Source organism: Nicotiana sylvestris, chromosome 5, assembly GCF_000393655.2.
Source record: "Nicotiana sylvestris chromosome 5, ASM39365v2, whole genome shotgun sequence".
NCBI lineage: Eukaryota > Viridiplantae > Streptophyta > Magnoliopsida > Solanales > Solanaceae > Nicotiana > Nicotiana sylvestris.
Window position 1 is genome coordinate 2786662 of NC_091061.1, and position 22321 is coordinate 2808982.

The following is a 22321-nucleotide window of genomic DNA, read 5'->3' on the forward strand; positions in this document are numbered from 1 at the left end:
CCACCAAATAATAAATAAGACAATAAAGCAATAATAAAGGGAACACCAGAATTTACGAGGTTCGGCTAATTTTGCCTACTCCTCGGACACAACCAAATATTTTATTCCACTCCAAAAATACAAGTGAAATAATACTAAAGAGAGAAGATACAAATGCCTTAAACAGATGAGAAGGCAAATGAGAGGTGTGTCTCAATCCTAAACATTAGGCCTTCTTTTATAGGGGAAAAATCCCCTCCAAACTTAACTCCCAACCAATGTGGGACTTTGGCATTTTGCCAAACTTCAACAATATTGCTGTTATTTTGCTATTTTAGGCTCCTTTATGTTATGTTATGTATTTTATGTTATTTTATTATGAGTCTATCGATGGTACTAATATATCGTCACTTGGTGCGTTCTTGAGCTGAGGGTCTCCTGAAAACAGCCTCTCTGCCCCTCGGGGTAGGGGTAAGGTCTGCGTACATACTACCCTCCCCAGACCCCACTTGTGGGATTATACTGGGTTGTTGTTGTTCGTCCAGAAATAGGCGTTGATATCTTGTTTATATGAGATTTCCTTTTCAAGAAGGTCTATATTGGTTTTGATGACTTCATCGTGTTGGTTGACTCGTGAATCAACATTGCACATCTGGATCTGATGACTTGTTTGAAATTTTACTAGCTTCTCCAATAATTTCTCCTTCGCTTTGATATCCATTTTTTCAATAATTAACTTTCGTGGATATTTTGAGATCCTTTAATAATTTGAATTTTAAAAGTTTTGCTAGATAAAATGTTTTAGATGTTGTATCGATAATGGTCTGAAGTTCCATTTTTTAATGGCTCAGGGCTGTAAAATTGATACTACTATTTCTGGTTGAGCAGCCAAGTCAGCTGAAGTACATAGAATGGCCTGAATTTCAAAGCATGGTTAGTGTGTATAATCTTTTCTTTCTATTTGGTAATTGTCATTTCCCTTCCGTTGCAATATGTGGCCAATACTAGGTGCTGATAATGTGAGCAAAGCTCTACATTGTATTTGGCTTGTTACTCTAGTGTGCTCAACTCTTGTTGTCAAGACAAAATAACAAATGCTAATAAATAGTTAATGGTCTTTATAGCGCTACCTAGGGGTGTCAATTGTTCGGTTCAGCTGGTTATTTTTAAAAATTTATATCATGCCACTTTTTTGGTTACTCCGTTGTGTATAACCAAATTTAGGCTTTTCGAAACCGTCCCAATCATCTCGGTTCCTCCTCGGTATCGATATGGCTTGGTTAGTTTTCAGTACTGTTTTGGTTACTCCATTGTCTATGGCCTAAATGCTCTTGTTTCAGGTTGGAAAAATAAAAAGTAAAGACAATTATAAAACAGTGAAGATTGATTTCCATTGTCAATTAAGTATAAAAAGTTAACAATGCCTTGGTTTTGAGCCACATATTGACATGTGCTATGAAAACTAGTTCTAGTTGGTGACTCTGAGACAAAACTACAGAAGAAGTAATTTGATTGCTACTTTTGTCAATATCTTTCTGCTGGTTTTCCATTCTGAGACAAGCCTGTTGCAGCATTGGTGTTTTTCCGCTCTTGTGAAGGGAGATAATGCCATCTGCTTGTGCATTTAACCCCTTGAATTGAACCATTATGCCGGTAGTTTTAGAAAATTTTCCTTTCTCTCGAGTTAAGTTTCTCATTTCATTTGTTGCACTATGCATGGCTTGTACACAACAACAACAACAACAACAACCCAGTATAATCCCACTTAGTGGGGTCTGGGGAGGGTAGTGTGTACGCAGACCTTACCCCTACCCTAGGGTAGAGAGACTATTTCCAAATAGACCCTCGGCATCCTTCCCTCCAAGAACTTCCCACCTTGCTCTTGGGGAGACTCGAACTCACAACCTCTCGGTTGGAAGTAGACCCCCTACCCTATGCATATGGCTTGTACAGTGTCTTAATATCCAAGTTTACCTGAAAATAGCTGGAGCCAGCTTTTCAAATAGAAGAATATTTGGATAACTATGGCGCCTTTGAAGTATCTGCACATTTGCTCTAACTGTTGCTATATTTTGAATTTCTGATGCTAATTGTTGCAAATCGTCTACGTCGAAGCTGTAACAATTCTTCCATTTTTGTCTAATGAAGTGAAAACATTTATTTACCCAAAATATTTTGTTCCTGGGAGTCTGTATCTATGCTAAATACAATGTTGAGTTTCACTGATTTGATTGACATAGATATTAAGCATAGTTCCAAAGAATGTTTCTTTATCTTTGATATCAATACATGCAGTAGAACTAATCTTTTCTCCACTTGTTGCAGCTGAAGACTGCAACACTGGCACTTGTTCTAGTTGGGTTGTTTATCATTGCTTTATCGTCGATTGATTCTGCCTTGTCTTACATGTTGGCTCTATTTTTGCGGAGAACAGCATGATTCAGTCAAAACCAACTCCTTCGAATGGTGCTCCTTGTATTTGTTTGCTTCTGGCATAAGGCTATGCTCATCAATACAAGATTGGCCAAACTCGAGCAGCATGAGACCTTCAAACCTGTAGCGTTTTAAGCATATGCTGAATACGTCACCACAGAGAAGACCATTGCGAGAGAGTGTAGCATTATACTACTTGTGGAACTATTGCTGTGTTAGTCTGATAAGAGTCTGTAAATTTGTCTATTTGCATCGATAGAGTGGATGTTGATTACTCATTTATACCCTTTCTTAATTTGATGATAGACTTGAACTGGTTAATGGTTCTTGACTTATTCTTTGCATCATGTTTACTAGAATTGGCTTCTCTTCTTGAAGCGAGAAACATAGGAGGTGGTCGTCTCGCATTAACAAACTTCTTGGGTTGTATATGTAGCCATATGAATCATCTTGCCTATGGAAACTAAAAACAATGTGCAATTTGTTCATGGTATGGGTCATAGGGGAGTGCAGAGGTAAAAAAGGGTAGCCGGTGTACAAAGCTCCCGCTATGCGCAGGGTCTGGGGAAGGGCTGGACCACAAAGATCTATTGTACGTAGTCTTATCATGCATTTCTTCAAGAGACTGTTTCTACTGCTCGAACACGTGACATGACAGCTTTATCAGTTACGCCAAAGCTACCACGATTACAATATATATAGGGTCGACATAATCATGTAGCTTTATTTTGGCCTAGATCATGTATGTGTTGAGAAATTCATGAAATATGTACATATTATAAAGGGTGAAATAGTGGCACAAATGGGTTGCGTGTTCCGGCAAGCAAGGAGTCGCTAGTTTTCATACACTTTAAATCCTTGATCAGCTTTTGGGGAAAGTAAATAACAATCCTATGTGTCATATAGTAATAAACGCACCAAAAGTACCCTTCGAATGTAGTGTTACTAAGCTAGCGTTTGGATATAGATTTGATTGAAACTTGAAAAAAGAGTTTTTGAAGTTGTGTTGAAAAATAATTTTTGAAAGTTAAAGTTGTGTTTGGACATGCATTTTATTTGAAGAAAAGTTGAAGTTTCGTGAGTGGATGAAAAAATTTCACCCAATAACTGCCCTAAACTAGGCAGTTTTTGGGAACTTGAATCTTTTTCCCCCAAAACATGATTTTATTTTATAAACAAACAATGTTTTTAATTTTTTCTTCTTAAGAAAAACTAAAGCCAAAATCTATGGCTAAATGAGAGCTAAATAAAGAAAAGTGCATTCTTTTTGAATAAAGAGAAAAGAAAGACACAAATTGAAATGATGGGAGTAAATGAATACATTTAATATATTAGTTCATGAACTAAACAAATAAAGTGCATGAATGAAGTTTAATATTTCAACAATATCTTGATCAAAGCTTCTTAACAAGAAGATTAACCCCATATTTAGGTTCAAGAACCAAACTAAAAGTAGGTGAGTGTACATAATTAGGAGAAATGGAAATAGAAAAGTTGGCCAAAATAAGAGAAATTAAGATCTTGAGTTCAAGTAAAGCCAAGTTTTGGCCATAGCAACAAATCTCCTTTTTCATTTAGAGAAAGCAAAGTAATCAGTTGTAACTTGTAATAGAAACTACATACACATGACCTGTGCCTCTCCTAGTTAACAAAAAATGGAGATTTCTTGGCACAGTGATCCTAAAGGAAATGCAAAGAATGTGTTTTGATGACCGAGAAATCCGTCAGCCTTCGAAACTGGGGGATGATGGCTCGCCCCTCTACCCTTCTCCACTTAAGTAGCAGAGTTAGTTCGCTTGGTGCAAGGCTCGAACTTGTGACCTAAAACAGAAGTCCCTTAACCTTTGTCAATTGATAAATACCTGGGGACATGGTATTTATCAGTGTACACTAGATTGTCTACAATTAGTTGTTGCGGGTTGTCACAAGAGACAACAACAACGACAATCCCAGTGTTATCCCACAAGTAGGGTCGGGGGAGAGTAGAGTGTACGCAGATATTACCCCTACCTTAATAAGGTAGAGAGGCAATTTCCTATAGACCCTCAACTCAAGAAAAGATGAAACGAAAATGGTTTCTTGATTAAACAAAAAAGGAAGATATCTGCTTCATTCCCATGCTATTATATATTCTATTGAAATAACAGGCTGCAACTCAAAACTATATAAGAAAACAGGAAAACATTTTAACCTTGAAAACAAACATTAGATATTCCATATAATATAATGCAGTAGTAGTAAATTTCAAGACATTCAAAAGGTATATTATATATTTCAACTATGGTCTCCTCCACCTTTCTTTCCAACACATTCAGAAGCTGGCCTCTGTCCTCCCTGACAAAGCTGTAAACCCTTAGGACAAGTAAGACAGTTACGTGCAAAACTTCCGCGAACGCCTTCTAACGTTCTGTTGAGCTCTCGGGGTACAGTTCCCTCTAGATAGTTATATTCCAAATCAAGACTTCTCCATGCAAAACCCAACCTCGGCCAATATTCCAATGGAATCTGACCCGAAAACAGGTTATGTCCGAGGTTTATCTCAGTTAAGTTTGGGTAAGTTATCAAGTTTACAGGCAAATGACCACGTAGACGATTAGCATGGACATCCAATGTATGAAGCTGTGTTGCTTTATCAGTGAATTCCACCACTTCTAACACAGTAAACCGGTTCACTGAAACGTTCACGTGACTAATATCAGGCAACATAAACACCCCCTTGTTTATTGCTCCTGAAAACCTGTTATCACTTAGGTCTAAAATCCTGAGACGATGAAGTTTATTCACAGGTGAAATGTGGCCAGAGAGTAAGTTATGACCAAGTGATAATGTTTTGATCTTCAATGGAAACTCTGGAAAATTCCCATATATTTGGTTATTTGAAAGATCAAATGAATTCAACTGCCATAAGCCATTAAGTTGAGGGATTTTACCGGTCAGTTCATTGTTAGATAAATCTAACTGAGTTAAACTTCTAAGTGAAGTAATAGATGAAGGTATTGAACCAGATAGTCTATTATTTGACAAATCAAGAACTTCAAGTTTCCTTAGAAAACCAATGCCATTAACAAGACTACCTGAGAAAAAGTTCTCGTAAAGTTGAAGACTTGTGAGTTTTCTTAGATTAGTAATAGTCTCTGGCACCGGTCCTCTGAATTTGTTTCTACCAAGATTTAGAGCAACAAGTTCTGTTAAGTTTCCTATTGCTGGTGTTAAGAACCCCTCTAGTTCATCTCCTTCTAAATCGATTTCCATTATCCGGCTTGTTGAGTTATTGTCAAGAGGGACTGTGCAAAGAATGCCTAAGAAACTTGTCCCTGTCGTCTCACAAGGGTCTAAGGCAAAATCCCAACTACTGATGAATGATTCTGAGGAGATTGAAATTGGATCTATTGACATCTTGATCGCTTGTAGAGCTTGAATATCGGATGTTAGAGTTTTTCCATTGACAAAGATCGAACGGGAGTTTAGGTTTGAAAGGCTAAATATGAAACTTGTGTACATGCAAGCGAAGAAGATGGGGTTAAGTAATGTGGCCATTTTGTTTAGAGAGATTTGAGTGATTGAATAATATGGTTAAGAGCTTCTTATATGAAGTTTTGAAGTCAGAAATGGAAAATTGTAGGAAGGTCATGGAAAATTGATTCTTGAAAGTAGGTTATAAGTGTGGAGATTGTGCTTCATTAGTCTTGTTCCAACCTTCACTATGTATAATTAAGTTGATCATTTTTAAGTTGTGAAAAATTAAAATTTTCTTTCTTACTAATAAAACTATATTTTGACAATCATGAGTAGGAGCGAAGCTACAATCGTTGAAGGATGGTCAGTTGAACACCCGTTTGACGGAAAATTATACTGCGTACATAGGTCAAATATTAGTTTTATACATGATATAAAGTCTTGAACACCTTTAGTAAAAGTACTGGCTTAGCCACTGATCATGAGGTCACTAATTATTTAATACATGCAAGCACACCTACAGTTTTCCGCAAATATTCCATAGTGTAACCAATCATGAGCAGGGGCGAAGCTACAATCATTGAAAGGTGGTCAGTTAATTACCCTTTTGACGGAAGATTGCACTGTTTATATAGGTCAAATACTAGTTTTATACATAATATGAAGTCTTGAACACTTTTGGTGAAAGTATTGACTTCGCTACTAATCACGAGGTCACTAATTCCTTAATACATGCAAGCACACTTACATATTTTCATAAATATTCTATAGTGTAACTAATTTTAACGTGTTGTAACATATACTAACTTGTTGACATTGGAGTTCAAGTGTTCAACCAAGATTCGGGACTGTAAAATAGTACTCATTGTTATCTGGGATTTCTACTCTGGGCTTTTTATGAGGTAGGTCGAAGTTGCTTGATTGAGATATTGACAGCTCAGGTACTGCAGCTGCCGGTGGTTCACCAAACAGACCAATGTCTTTCAACCACTTAAGTTCGCCTAGTTCAAGTTGCTCTTTCTGTATAGAATGAAACAATTTATGTCAAAATATGAACAATGTGATAGGTTTCTTACATGAATGGTTGCTACAACTTCATGTAAGCATGTCTTAAATTTGGTGAGCTGGTACGCCACGGAGAATAGTTAGGTTTCAGTTAAGGTGTCTAAATAGAAAAACGAGACAATTTTAGGGGGTTGTCTATGTATTTGGCCAAAATATAAATCGAGTAAGTATCTCTCACCTTGTGAATGGACTCGCGTTCTGAATAACCTAGTAAGCCATCAACAGCCAAAGATGGTAATGCAATATTTGGCAAATGCTGAGCAGTTGTTTCAATGGAAAGCTGCTGAGAACTCTGCTTGGGACGTTGTCGTTGTCGCTCCATTTGGCTTTTTACGACATCATTATAGTAGCTTGAGCTCAAACCTAACCGAATTCCAGTGGCTAGAAAGCGTTGGTGCTTAGCAGATAAGCTGCTAGCAGCTGAATGAATTGACTCGTCGCACTCATTACAAAATAGAGCTCTATCCTCAACACAGAAAATGAAGGCTGTTTTGTCCTGCATTCAAGAATAGTTTAGCATCAAAATTCCAAGTTAGGATCAGCGCTATATGCATCGCGCGTTATTTAAAATGTATTTCCCTAATGGTTGATTATTATCATCGGAAACTGTTTTATCAGACTCCTATACTCTTTCTTGAATCAAAAATTCAGTAATCTGAGAAAGTCTGCAGTAACTATAGTTTCTTGAAAATCTCAACTTTGGCATTTCGTGCGCGTTATCTTTATACTCTTAGGGGTCGTTTAGTTGGAGAACAAGCTATCCCAGGATCAGTTATCCCGGAATTATTATCCAACCCTTCCGTAGGGACAAAAATAACACTACAATCCTAGGATAAAAAATCTTGGATTAGTTATACCACGATTTTATCCCAACCAAACGTGTATAAACTCATCTCAAATTTAATCCGGGGATTAGTTATTCCTTCCCCCTCGTGCCAAACGAGCCCTTATGTCTCATAATTCTTTTCACTTACCTTATTTACAGAAATATTCCTTTATACATTCTCTTTAGCAGTTTAAAGGTAGCTTTTCTCTCTTCTACATTGCCTTACAGATGAGAACTTATCACTTTACTTCCAAACTTACAATACAACTATGCAAGTAAGCAAATGTTCCACTTCTTTTATCAGGGACAACATGCACACACCTCGACGATACCACCGGATACCTGCTAGTAGTGGTGGAGCTGGTATTTTCACTAAGGAGATTCAACGCAAAGAAGCCAAGGGATCAACATCTATTATTTATACATAAGAAAATTAATAAGGGTCTTCTATATATAGTGTAATTTTCCGGTGATGAACCCCCTAGCTCCGGCCCCTGCTTGCTATCTTCTACCAACATAGGTACCGACTAACTCCACCTACCCAGGCTTACGCGGGGCAGATGCGGACCTATGTTATCAGGTGAGGGGCCACCGGTAGGGTGGAGCTAGATGGCAGTAGCAGGTTTGGTCGAACCGAGTAGCTTTGGTGCGAACTTTGTATTTGTCTTAAAAAATTTATTGAATATGTGTAAATTATTAATTTAGAACCCAGTAACTTAAAACGGTTAGAATCTCTAACCCATAAGCTTGAAATTCTAGCTCCGCCTCTGGCCACCGGCACTCAGAAAGTTCGGCAAATTTTTCATGAAAATACTGATATATTAGTTTGGTTGAAAACAAACTAATAGTGATATATGTTTTTAGAAAATACTGATATGTTTTTCGTGAGAATACACGTATATGTTTTTAGAAAATACTGATATATTAGTAGTGGTGCCATTATATAAAAAAGACTTTGGTTGAAAGCAAAAGTATACCTTTGACCTTCAAATCCTGTGTCCGCCTCTGCGGACGAGAAGAAAACAAATTAAGGACTAGCAGCAGATTTTGATGGCTAAGGGCTACTTTATCTTTTCTATTGCTGCCATATATAAAAGGTAGAGAAAAAAATCTCCTTAGTTCCTTTACCTCTAATAATTCTAAACAGAAGTTTAATCAAGAAACAAGTCAAGTTAAAATTCCAACAGTCAAAACACCAACTACCAACAGAACAATTAACAATAAACTACTTACAACAACAAGCCCAATGAAATCACAGAAGTGGGGTCGGGAGGGTAAAGTATACGCAAACCTTACCCCCAGTAGGTAGGCTGTTTCCGAAGGACCCTTGGCTCAAAGGAAGTGAAAATGAAGCAGTAAACAGACAGTAGCAACAACCAAGTAATTAGACATGGACGCAAATGGAGATACATGCAACAACATAAATCTAAGAATATGATACTATAAAAACAATAAACTACTTAATTCCATTTAAAAGGTTATAGGAAAAAATATAAGATTTAGCTTACTTGGCAAATATCACAAAGAGGAAGTTTGTTACAGAGATTCTGAAGAAGAAGCCTTTGATGTTTACTAGCCAATTTATTGACTGCATGAACTTTAATATCACATTTTGTGCACAAAGCTGCCTCATCAGCATAGCAAAAAACAGTAGCTTGAGCTTTCTCACACACATCACACTGGATTTTCATCTTAATTTTCTCCTAATGATCTCAACTAATTTCTCTTTAAAGCTCATTTAGGCCATATCCTTTGGACTTGAAAACAAAGGAATATGAAGAGAATTTTTTTTTGGTGTGTGTGGGGGGGGGGGGGGAGGGGGGATAGATTGATGAGGGGTGAAGGGAGGTTTTAGTAATTTTCAAGAATTAAAGTATACCCGAATTTGGTCTATTATATTATAAAACAGAAAAAATCTATAACATAAACTTGGTGGTCAGTTTAAACGTGTGGTTTTAGGCCTTCCTAGCTTTTTACAATGTTGAATTTAAGAAAATGTCTTTTTCAAATTTCGTACGTGTAAAAAATAGATCTTTTATGTGTAAAAATAAATTTTTCATGTGTAAGAAAATAACAATAACAACAACCCAGTATAATCTCACTTAGTGGGGTTTGGGGAGGGTAGTGTGTATGCAGACATTACCCCTACCCTGGGGTAGAGAGACTGTTTTCAAATAGACCCCCGACATTTTTTCCTCCAAGAACTTCCCATCTTGCTCTTGGGGAGACTCGAACTCACAACCTCTTGGTTGGAAGTAGAGAGGTTGTGAGTTCGAGTCTCCGCAAGAGCAAGATGGGAAGTTCTTGGAGGGAAGGATGTCGATGGTCTATTTGGAAACAACCTCTCTACCCCAGGGTAGAGGTAAGGTCTGCGTACACACTACCCTCCCCAGACCCCACTAAAACTAAAGAGTAAAAAAAAAAGATGGGGTCATAAAACTAAAGAGTACAAGTTTGTAATTGGCCACAAAACCGATTGACGTCGGAAAATTATATTATACATATAAAATTACTCCCTCCACCTCATATTATCAGTTGAGATTACTAAAAATAATTGTCTTGAATTATTTATCATTTTAAAAGTTCAAGACAAAATTAATTATTTTTTTCTTTTTTACCCTTAATTTAATTATTCTTGAAGACTACAAACACCTCAATTATAAGTATTAAGTGAACTGAAGAGAGATTATATTTTACGATATAAATAAAGGTAAAATAGTCAAAAACCTTTTCTATTTAATATTTTATAAGGAAGGTGTAAAAGATAAACACGACAAATAATTTGAGACGGAAGGAATAGATATTATTTTTTCCGTCTATATTTATCGAGTACAGCTCTAGCGGAGCCCACTTCTCCAAACATTTGGGCATTGTTTATCGCTTAATTCATAAATGTTGTTGTGATGATCGGGCGGGCGGAGCTAGGTGGACGAAAGGGAGTTTAGCCGAATTTCTTTACTGAAAAATTATATTGTATATATATGCTTAAATATTTCTTTATGTATATATATTAGATATTAAATTTCTTTAACTTCTTTGCAGGTTTATTTTTTGAATCCCATCAATTATTCAACATATTTTAGTTGTGATTGCAGGCCGAAGGTGGTTATGTTGCTTTGCGATACAATAATTGAGTTCTTGCTCATTTGGTAAATTTCTTGTATGTGCTTTATGTTTAAATATCTTAATATATTAGAGAATTTATGATGTGAATTAGGGTTTGTAATAATTGTATTCTTCTTTTAAATTATTGTTGAGATTGGTAGAGAAATTTTTACTTTTTTTTCACCATTAATGAATTTTTTTCGCTTTGCATATGTAATTTTTTACAAGTATGAATTTCGACAATGTCGTACGTGCACAAGCAATAATTACATGATAGGTCACAATTAGTTCTCTAATATTCGGACATTTTAGAATTAATAATCTATTAAAAAATTACTTACTTTTTATATAAGTATAATTTCACATACCTCCCTCCAAATTTGGCTTGTAACACTAATCTTAGAGCCGTCAAAATAGGCTTGGCCCGTAAAGCCAGCCCAATCCAGCCCGCGACTTGGGTAGGGTTGGGCTAAGATTTTTTGAGCCCATTTAAAATTGAGGCTTATAAGTCCGGCCCAAGTCAGTTGACTGGCCCTTGAGGCTTGACCTAGGCTGGGTCTGGGCCGGCCCGTGGGCCAAAAATTAATTAAATTCAAATAAATTAACTATTAAATATTTAGAAAAAGTAAAAACTAAAAAACTATTAACTGCCATCCCTATTCCCCAACTCTAGATTGCTCATTTACCTTACCATATCAATTAGAATTTAGATTTTTGACATGCATGTAATATGACAAAATTTAGTTTTTCTTTTGCTTAATTAATAACGAACTCGAAAAGTTTTAAGTGACCAATAATAATCTTTTTTCAAAAGAAAATATTACTTTAAGTGGCCAATGATCGGTTTGAATTGCTTTAATATATTTTTAATATATAAACTGCTCTTCAGTATAGAAAAAGATCAATTATAAACACACAGGAAAAAAAAATGTCCACTAGCAAATTTCAAAAATTTTAAAAATTTATGGACTATAATGATGAACTCAGCCAATGATGTTAATCCTTAATTAAAAAATCTCGGCATATAAACTTATTGAAGAAATCCCTGAACCTGAGAAAAATGAAAGAAAAACATTAAGAAAATATTCATGTAGCTTTAAAAAAGAAGAGCTAGAGATATAGAGAATTCACATTTCAATTACGAAATTCCTTGTCAAATATCAAGCTTTTTGTACGCTCTAAGCGAATAGAAGTTGTTTCACATGATTAATTGACTATGTCACGAAAAAATATTTAAGGATTTAAAGAATTTTTTTTTTATAAAAAAAATTGAAGGGCCGACCCGCCCTAGCCCGCGACCCTCTTAGGGCTGGATTGGGCTGGCTATTTTAAGGCTCATTCATGTGGCGGGCCAGCCCACGAGATTTGGGCTAGGCTGAGTTGACCCGTTTTGACAGCTCTAACTAATCTTCCGTGCAATTCATAATACAAAGTTTGCTCCCTTGTTTTGATTTCTCAACTTAATAATTATTTTAAACTATTTATCGTTACTGCAACATGATATACGACCATTAATATTTGAAATCTACATGATTTGGCCAATGACACTTACCATTTTTATTCTAAGACTAGAGTCTTTCTAGAAAGAGTTCAAAACTCAAATATTCATTCTTTAAACATGGATATACAAGACGAGAAGAAAAACATGCAACCTATGTTGCTTGGACTCTCCGAAAATGTGGTCGGATACGTGTCGGATCCTCCAAAAGTAGTGCATTTTTGAAGGATCCAACACGGGTGCGGCTACATTTTGGAGAGTCCGCACAACATAAATACAACTACTCAATATATAAAAGAGATAAATTTTACTAACATTCTTATGTACATTGGCTCTAAATATGTATGTACACAGATGAGAAAAGATAACATGCAACTACTCAATATATAAAATTTGCCAACATACATATTTTTTATGAAAGACAATAAAAATATGATGAAACAAAAAGAATAACTTAATAATCGAATTTAAAGGATAAAGTTACATTGTCTTTCTAAAATGGTTGCTTAATTGACATATTTTGAGACGTGCCGTAATAAATGTTTATTTGTTTAAAGTTGGATGGATTTCATTTTAATATAAAGTTGGAGGAAGAAGTATTTTTTACCTTACCTTTTAATAGTTAACGAGAGATATACGTGCAATGCATGTACCTCAAAGCTAGTACTATATTAAAAGCACGAATACCCTTAGCGAAATGTCGTTCGTCTTTTTTACCCTTTTAAAATAGAGTTCACACTAAACAAAATAGTCATTCCATTAATTATTTAGGAATTTGAAATTAACTAAAATTATGGTTAATAAATCTTTTCTTATTTGACTTATGTAAAAAATCTTAATATTTAGGAATCTAAAGTCCATCATAATTTTACCTTATGTATAAACCACTTTCTTATAAGAACTATGTTCATGTTAATTTTTTTTAAAATATTTATATTATGTTAGTCGTTAAATGACCATAACAAACAATCATTACCCTTTTGCTTGACTAGCCCAAATTTATATAAAAATAGGGAAGTATTTAATTGATCTATTGTTCAGTTTTAAGATTCTTTTTCATTCATAGTCATATTATGTGTTGGGGTTGAACAATTCCTACGTGCTGTAGGGAACTGTCATTTAATACTTTTTCAGATATTTATTACAGTTACTTGTCCGTTTAATTAAAAATATATATCAACCATATAGTGATAAAGTCTTAAATTTATAAAATATTAACTTGATATGAGTTAGAATACTTAACCAATTTTATGTGATGAATGCAACGATCCAAACAACCTGTACAACATTCGTAAGTGAGTTTAAACCAATGATCATACATGAGACATAAACCAATGATAATATATGAGACATTATAAATAAAAATCACAATTGAAAACTTTCGATTTAGAGTTGTTTATCAATTATCAATTATCAAACAACAATTCTAACATCAAAACCGTAGTACAAGATAGAAATTCACCGCAAATGACAAGTAAATTTGCTATGGGGACGTATATTTATGATAAAAAAAAATGTACAAAATAGCTTCTTTTATACTTGTAAAATTCTGATTTCAAAACAAATAAGAAAGAACCTAATACGATAAGCAAAGGAGAAATTGAATCCTCTGTAAAATTCTAGAAACCTATCCAAAACAAAGAAGAAACGAATGAGAGAAGCCTAATACGGTAAGTAAAGAAGAAATACGTCTTTTTTACTCCTTTAAAATGAAGTTCAATTTTGGACAAAATAGTCATTGTCATCTTATTATTTTTCTAATATTTTAGAATTTTAAATTAACTAAAATTTTAATCAATTCTGTAAGAACTACCAATATTTAGAAATTTAAATCTTTCCATAGCTAAATATTCTTAACATACTATAGAAGAAGGAAGCATATAACCAGACATTCATGACTTCTTTAGACGTCCTTAGTTTCATTAAAAATGATTATTTCACAGAGAAATTCATATTCTTTTATTTTCTCATAATATTAAAAAAATTAAAATTGGACAACAAAATTAAAATTAAAAAAATAATAAAATAGTCACTGGTATAATAAAGAAAGCTTAATAATCTGAGCATCGAAGTTCGCCACCAATCTTCTTATTGTCAATATGTATGTATATGCTTTTTAAAAATAAATTACCCATTGAGAAAGTATACACGAGCAACACGCATATTATAAGACTAGTTACATAAAAAGCAGGTCCAACCAGTGAAAATAACATATCATGAAGATTAGGAAGGATTGCCATATGGATTGACCAAACACAAATTTTGATGAGTAGCTACATCATACGAACACCAACAACCAGTGACGGAGGCAGGATCTTCACGAAGGGGGTTAAATTTTTTTTTTTTTGTAGCTAGTAGGAATTGAACTCATGACCTTATGTAGATTTTGAACCCATTGACCACTAAACTACACTTTTGGATAGTGTTAAGAGTATTCAAAACTTAATATATAGAGATAAAAAACAGATTTTACCTTATATATACAATGTAATTTTTCAGCGAAGAGTGTTCGCGTGAACACCCTTGCGCCCCCTAAATCCGCCCCTACCAACAACACGTCCAACAATCACTACAATCACTATGTTTTTGATAGCACTTATGTTTTTGAGAAGTCGAGCACATTGACTGAAAAATTTCACAATCAAAATTAACAGAATCAATGATGGTTGATATAATACGAAGAAAAAAAAATACGTATATTATATCGTATATACAAAGAAACACATACACACATAGTACATATTAAGAGGTACAATAATATACAAGTAGAATTAAGAAAAATATAAAAGGCATAATATACTTATGAAATAAAAATATAAAAATTTAGATTGAAAAAAGATAATATAATAAAATTAGAATAATTGAACTTGATTTTGACTTTGATAACTTTAATTATATCAAATTAGAGTATCACTACGTAAATTTGCTTATTGCAATGCTTGAAACAGTGAAAAAGAGAGCATGTAATTAAAAATATGCCTTGCACTACAGGACTTGTATTTGATGGAATAATAATATATTTGGACAAGGGGAAAATAAGAAGAAGATAAAAGTATAATTTAGCTTATTTATTCCAATAGACCTAGAATAATTTATATAAAGGAAAGTTAGGATCTAAACGAGTTATTGTTGTTACCTAATTTTTTTCTACATATTAAGTACTATTCCAAAAGTTTACTTACCTTTTTATAGTTTTTTTTTATAGTTCTTATACCATAGTGTTTAATTTTTTTGAGAAAAAAAGTAGCATATACATGTACTATTATTATGAAATGGCCTCTTCTGGGGGAGAAATTCAAAAATATCAGATTTATAACTGGTCGTTCAAAAATAGCCCAATTTCAAAAGTAATCGAAATTTAGCCACTTTTCATGTAAAGATAAATTTGAGCGAAAATACTGTTCAAACCCCGGAAAATACGCCATTATATTATACTGGAGTTCCAGCATAAGTACACTAGAACTCCAGCATAATATACTGGAGTTCCAGCAAGTATAATTGTCCAGTATAATATACTGGAGTTTGGAGCATCGATGCTCCAGTATACCGGTCCAACATAATATGCTGAAGTTCATACACAGGTGCACCGAACTCCAGTATATTATGCTTGACCGGTTTCTGTTGCAGCAAAATAGTGGCTATTTTTTATTGACTTCGTAAACGCTGGCTATTTTTGAATGACAAGTCCGAAAACTGGCTATACCGTGCTATTTTTACCTCCTCTGGCCGGCTATGTGAAGAAGAAGAGTAAGAGATTCAGTTTAGATCGTACAAAGAAGAACTGTATACACTAACAACTTCTTATACGCTAATTTATTTTCCAGGTTAATGACTCATGTGTACATCACAAATAAAACTCTCTCATGATCGGATCTTAGGAACAACAACAACGACCCAGTATAATCTCACAAGTGGGGTCTATAGAGGGTAATATGTACGCAGACCTTACCCCTACCCCGAAGGATAGAAAGACTGTTTCCAGGAGACCCTCGGCTAAATAAAAGCAACAGGAACCGATATATTAGTACCATAAAAAATGCATAATACACTTATCAACGGTTAGCAATATTTTACACGTTCTTCATTAACTTCATCAAAGCTTTTGCACTTAGGTTTGAGATTCTTGGTTATAGACTGCTCTATTATTACCTATTATTAAAACGTATAGTATTTTTGAGAGTTTAAGAGGCATATGATTTGCAAAAAATCTACTCTAACAATGTTATTGAAAGTTCTAAAGAAATTTACAATTATACTTCTACGACAAAAAATAAGATAGTCAGACTTTACAACCTTAACTATGCAATTGGGCCCGGGCTATTGAAAGTTCTAAAGAAATTTGTAAAAATTGGCTAGGGCGCCCTATTTAGTCGCCCCTTATTTAACCTATACTTATTTTTTTAATTTATACCAACTTTTTAAATAACTTCAGCCCCCTTTCTCCTCCTCCTTCTCCTCCTTCGTTTTCTTTTTCAAGTTACAAAATAAACTGGTATTTATCTCCAGAAGCAACGCTGTTTTAGTTATAAGGTCAAATTTTTTTAATTGAACGGTTTGGCAGTTGTACTTCTGCTCCAAATTTACAGCAAATTAGTCTTAAGAAAAAGTTTAAGTTACCAATAAGATAGGCTGTAAAATTTTGAAGTTTTTGTATGTTTATTCGTGTCTGAGCTGAGAAGATGTACACTATTTTTCTTAAAAAATCACTGCTAATTGTGGTGCTTCAGCTCTAGAGTTGAAGTTCTTCAGTTACAAAACAAAAACTTCAGGCTCTAGAGCTGAAAGTTCGCCAGTTACAAACAAAAATTTCAGCTCTAGAGTTGAAGTTCGCTAGTTACAAATAAAAACTTCGCCAGTTACAAAACAAAAACTTTAGCTCTAGAGCTGAAGTTCGTCAGTTACAAAAACAAAAACTTCAGCTCTAGAGCTGAAGTTTGTCAGTTAAAAATTAAAAAACTTCAACTCTAGAGATGAAGTTCGCTAGTTAAAAAACAAAAAACTTCAGCTCTAGAGATGAACTTTAGGCCTGGCTACTAGAGTGCTGAAGTTTTGCGTGATTGCCTTTGCTACTTCAGTCCCGTATGCTGAAATTATGCGAAAAAGCGAGTACGCTTGCAATTTTTTTTGCAAAGCGGGTACAAGTTAAAACGTGACACAAAAAACGGGTATAGATGTAAATGCCCCAAGATATTTACAATTATACTTCGACGACAAAAAATAAGGTAGTCAGACTTTACAAGCTTGACTATGCAATTGGGCCCGGGCATAGCCCGGGCTAATGGTAACTAGTATATAATATAGGGAATTTTTCATAAAGCACCATCTTTTTGGTCTAATTAGCCATTTATAGATATCCTTTGTTATATTACGTGTTATAGATATCTTTTATGTATTTATACAATGTATTTCATGTATTTAAGCTGTTGTATTCATTAATACAACCAAAAACATAGGCGTAAAATCTGGAATTCCAGTTAAGTTTGACATGTATTTAGCTGTATTCAAGCGACATTAACATTAAATACAGTAACGTATTTGCGCTAAAAGCGGAAGGAAATATAATCACTTAATATTCTCCTAATTTAACTCAACGAACTAAAACGATCCCTCATTAATCTGTATTTGAAAGATACATAATAAAGATTATAGCCGAATAAAGAGAAATACATATGAATAATACAGTTGAATACAACAAAATACACCTTAATTCATCTTAATAAAATACTTGAATACAACAAAAATACAACTAAATACAGCTGAATAAACTCTTGAATGCAAAAAAATGCAACTAACTTCTGCTGAATAAAATAGTTGAATATAACTAACTACAATTGAATACAACTGAATACAGTTGTATAAAATACTTGAATACAACTAACTTATGCTGAATAAAATGGTTACATACAACTGATTAAACCTGAATACAAGTGAATACAGCTGAAGAATACATTCGAATACAACTGAATACAAATAGGCTGGGTTTGTCAGCCCACTGCGTCTTCGACATGAACACTCCTCCAATTGGGCCCGACGATGATGGCTCTGAAAAACTTGAAAAGTGCCTCTCAATTGCAGAACTAACATTGCCACAAGTGTACGACTTTCCGGTGGGCGAAAAAACGACCGCCGCAACACGAGATCCGGTCAAATCGAACGGTGCTCGCATGCTGTTGCTGACAGCTCAGCCCGAATCCGGATCTTTTGTGAAGTACGCGAGTGTGGTTGCTCATATTCCGGCTCAGACAATGGCTGATGATAACGTTGGTGACGCGGAGCAGAAAATTGAGAATTTGGGTGGGAGAAGAGTTAAGAAACTAGGGTTTGTGGGAGAAGAGAGTCTTGGTTGTATGCAAACAGAGAGAGATTGTATTGGGGTTTGCAGCGGTAATTATGTGAGAGAAAATACAAAAAGGGAGAGAGAAAAATAATATTTAGCATATATGGTGCCTTAATTGTATGATGTAACTATATTTAGATTTTTTGCTATAAAGGATAAAATGTATTTATAGGATGTAATATTTTAAAATAATATTTATTTAAAATAAATAGGGTACTAAGATTTTCTATAGGGTGTAAAAATTCCTATAATATATAGCAGACTTTAGCAAAATTCCTAACGTGAACGCTGGGTTCAAGAGTCAACTTTCAACAATTTCAAGATTGTGTTTTCTTTGAATTGATTCAGGTTTTTCAAGAATGGTTTATTGCGATTATTGCATAAAATTCAGTCGACCAGATTATTGGGATGACAAAGTGTAAGCTTTAATTTCTCATGCAAAGTTTTTATTTATTTATTTATTTATTTATTTCTGCATTCTACTTCTTACGATTCATTCTAAATTCTTTTTTTTTCCATAGATGTTGTAGGAACTGTGGGAAAATCCTATATGAAGAAAATTTTACAACTGAACCAACTTTTGTCAAAATTATGGCACGACAGGTTTGTCTAATTTGATGCAAATTGGTTCAATATATTTTATTTGTTAGAAGATGTTTTTAATTAACCTTGAATCTCATTGTTATTATTTGTTACAGTAGTTTGTTCACAATAGATTATTGGTTTAGCTAAATTCACAGAAGTTTAAGGTCTGAGAAAACCTCTGATGATTTTGGAGTTATGATTCGAAACACAGGAATTACGAACCACATATTCAACGTATCCTAATCAAAGGCGAAACCAGAATTTGAAACTTGTGATTTCGAGATTTTAATCTAGTTGCTAGGTTCTAAATTAACAATTTGTAATGTTGTATTTACCCGAAAATTACTAGTTAGGAGACATATGGGTTTTTCTTAGAGGAAGCGGATCTGCAGCAACCACGACTTGTGTCACCAGTCATCGAGAAATCTCACGAAGCGTATGAATTACTTTGTCCACAGCCTACTACCCCTCTCTAAGATGCAAAGAATTTAACCCTAGCCGTCGTTTGTTTCACATAAGAAACAATTTCGAAATTCAACCCAATAATATTTCACAACATGTACATATTCAATAGATTTCTTTAGACAAATATGAGGTTTGAACCAAAACTACTTACTTCGGCTGAACTCGTAACCAAAGCACTAGCTCCGTCCCGAGCCTAACTATAAAAAAATTTGCCCTTATTCACAGACATGTCATATATATGGGAAAAAAATAGCTTGGGCACATAACTAACTCTTGGTATTTGTGCTATATTATGTGCAGAAGAAACAACTGGAAAGGGCACTAAAATTGCTCCATCCTGTGCAGAAGAAACAACTGAAGTGGCCTGCAGAATTGAAAATTTCAGCTCCTAAGGTATGGAAAAAAATGGTAAAGAAAAGATCATTTGCTTTCTTTAGCATACATAATGCTGAACTAATTATTACCTTAATCATAGTTCTTATTATTCATATATGGCTATGATTTGTCTTCTTTGTAATGGTGAGGAACAAAAACTTAATTGAGATTCTTAGAATTATATTCTATTTTCATCTTTCCTCGTGCGGAGGGTATATTGAAGACAACTTTTCTATATTTACTATAAGGGTAAAGTCAGCGTACTCACTATCCTTCCCAGATCCCACTTATGAAATTATGTTGAGTTTATTATTGTTATTGTCGTTGTCGTGTGTGCACTGGAAAGAGGAGAAAATAATTATGTGGTACTGGCAAAGGAAAGATAAAGACAACTAATAGAACAGAAGAGTTATAACATCTAATTCTCTGACAAGCAGGATTCTACTTTGAGGAGGTTATATAATTTCTCTATCATAATAAAGTCTTTGTAATGTATTGGTTCAATATCATGAGCTTGGAGTCTATAGTAAGTAAGATGACAGACTTTGGCACAAGGGCGGCTCGGTACACGAAGCATCCCCATTTATGTAGAATCCGGGGAAGGGCCGCATCCCAAAAGGGTATGATGTAGGCAACCAACTACTCTGATGCAAACATTAATGGCTGATTCCACGATGCTAAAATGAAGTATGTATTAGTTTTTCTTGTTGTTATCGGTGTAATTTTTAGCCGAGGGTCTATCGGAAATAGCGTCTCTGCCTTGGTCTGCGTCAGAGGCGGACCCATATGTATGGGTGAGGGGTCACCAGACCCCGTAAACTTCGACCGATGTATATATAGGTATATACTTTGAAAATAGTTAATTTAAAGCAGTTGGCACCCTGAACACTAAAAACCTTTAGGGGGCGCTGGTTGAGCAGAATAATATGCTTCCGTCGTGTAAAAATTCTGGGTCCGCCGCTGATTTGCGTACACACTACCCTTCCCAAACCCCACTTTTGCATAGGTGTAATTTTTGCTCTTATCATAGTCATTAAGAAACTAAATTCCGTTTTTAGCTTTAGCAAGCTTGTGACTACCTGAACAAACTAGTCTATGCTCAGCTAAGTATGATTACTTAGTAATTGATGAATACATGGACAGAGATAATAAATTCATGGAAATACTCTAGCTTCTTCTTATTCATATTATCCTTTGTTCTTTCTAGTTTTGCATGTTATATTGCATGATATTTCATCCTTCAGGCCAAAAGGTTGCCATATGCATCCATGGGCTATAAAGTTGAAAATATTATGAAACATTGGAATACTCCAATTCTTTGGTAGGAATATAAACTAGAGGAGACATCTCTAGGTATTGCATACAGCCTCTCCACCCTTCGGGGTAGGGGTAAGGTCTGCGTACATATTACTCTCCCCAGACCCCACTTGTGGGATTATACTGTGTCGTTGTTGTTGTTGTTGTGAGACATCTCTAGGTACCTTTGATTAATAAATCCACTTGTATTTTTGTCACTTATCATCGTCATATATAAGTAGTCGTAACTCGTACTTCTTGAATTCGTTAAAACTGCAGATGATACTCGCGAAACCAGAGGAAAGTAAAAATGTGGTTGATGCACGCGATAATTTCTTTGTTCAGAGTGGGAAAATTGATCCTGAGACAGAAGAAATTTATGAAGAACCAGTTGATAATATGGCAAATTAAAGATACATATTACAAGGAGGTAGAACATTTCCAGGCATATTACTGGGATTTTTAGTTATAGACTTATAGTGTTGGATTACACAATGTGAGGCCATATGATTTCCAGGCATTATTTATTGATTCATTAAGTTTTGATAATAGTTTATCAGCTTTTGTTATGAATCTTATTCCATTATATTTCAATTGGTCAATCTAGCTACCACAACTGCTACTACTACATGTCATGTCGTCAATCTCAAGCAAGTTAGGTCGACCACATAAATCCTACGTAATTAACAATGTCGCTCCAATATTTAAGCTCATAATATTCTGTATAGTGAGGATTCATCGTATTTACCACTTGCTATCAGCCTATCACAATCCTCTTCTTTTATCAGGGCCTGAGTCCGATAATGTGAGCAAATTCATACCGACAGTTTGTGTTGTAACATTCCTTCTTATTTGGTTCAAAATGTATGAAGGTGTGTGACTCGTGATGTTATTCTAAGAG

At 34.6% G+C, this 22321-nt stretch overlaps 3 protein-coding genes and 1 long non-coding RNA gene across 5 annotated transcripts; 2 read left to right on the forward strand and 2 right to left on the reverse strand.

Moving 5' to 3' along the window:
• Positions 1–809: 809 nt before the first annotated feature.
• On the forward strand, positions 810–2733 carry LOC138868224 (uncharacterized). Its single transcript, XR_011400013.1, has 2 exons — positions 810–912; positions 2305–2733. It is a non-coding gene; the product is annotated as an uncharacterized lncRNA (long non-coding RNA).
• Positions 2734–4686: 1953 nt separating this feature from the next.
• On the reverse strand, positions 4687–5808 carry LOC104244073 (receptor-like protein 12). The gene has a single exon (XM_009799379.2). It carries the CDS (start codon positions 5806–5808, stop codon positions 4687–4689), a length of 1122 nt encoding a protein of 373 aa, XP_009797681.2.
• A 640-nt stretch (positions 5809–6448) lies between these two features.
• Positions 6449–9546, reverse strand: LOC104244074 (B-box zinc finger protein 24-like). Its single transcript, XM_009799380.2, has 3 exons — positions 9268–9546; positions 7112–7429; positions 6449–6888 (listed from the first exon to the last, which is right to left on the reverse strand). The coding sequence occupies exons 1-3, from the start codon at positions 9448–9450 to the stop codon at positions 6700–6702; spliced, it is 690 nt and encodes a 229-aa protein (XP_009797682.1). The 5' UTR covers positions 9451–9546; the 3' UTR covers positions 6449–6699.
• Positions 9547–18997: 9451 nt separating this feature from the next.
• Positions 18998–21996, forward strand: LOC104244075 (uncharacterized). 2 transcript variants are annotated; one of them, XM_009799381.2, is made up of 4 exons: positions 18998–19117; positions 19221–19302; positions 20050–20142; positions 21700–21996. In XM_009799381.2, the coding sequence occupies exons 1-4, from the start codon at positions 19059–19061 to the stop codon at positions 21829–21831; spliced, it is 366 nt and encodes a 121-aa protein (XP_009797683.1). In that variant the 5' UTR covers positions 18998–19058; the 3' UTR covers positions 21832–21996. The 2 variants fall into 2 exon arrangements, with proteins under 2 accessions (XP_009797683.1, XP_009797684.1); XM_009799382.2 differs by having other exon boundaries at positions 20095–20142.
• The last annotated feature ends 325 nt before the right edge of the window (positions 21997–22321 follow it).

What these genes read in the sequence shown, in the direction of transcription:
- LOC104244073 (XM_009799379.2), bottom strand. Translation starts at nt 5,808, where the DNA reads ATGTCAATAGATCCAATTTCAATCTCCTCAGAATCATTCATCAGTAGT.
- LOC104244074 (XM_009799380.2), bottom strand. Translation starts at nt 9,450, where the DNA reads ATGAAAATCCAGTGTGATGTGTGTGAGAAAGCTCAAGCTACTGTTTTT. An exon ending in CTCTTTGTGATATTTGCCAA is followed by an intron (nt 7,430 to 9,267) that starts GTAAGCTAAATC and finishes TCTTGAATGCAG; the next exon opens with GACAAAACAGCCTTCATTTT. An exon ending in AACGCGAGTCCATTCACAAG is followed by an intron (nt 6,889 to 7,111) that starts GTGAGAGATACT and finishes CATTCTATACAG; the next exon opens with AAAGAGCAACTTGAACTAGG.
- LOC104244075 (XM_009799381.2), top strand. Translation starts at nt 19,059, where the DNA reads ATGGTTTATTGCGATTATTGCATAAAATTCAGTCGACCAGATTATTGG. An exon ending in GATTATTGGGATGACAAAGT is followed by an intron (nt 19,118 to 19,220) that starts GTAAGCTTTAAT and finishes TTTTTTCCATAG; the next exon opens with ATGTTGTAGGAACTGTGGGA. An exon ending in TGAAAATTTCAGCTCCTAAG is followed by an intron (nt 20,143 to 21,699) that starts GTATGGAAAAAA and finishes TTAAAACTGCAG; the next exon opens with ATGATACTCGCGAAACCAGA.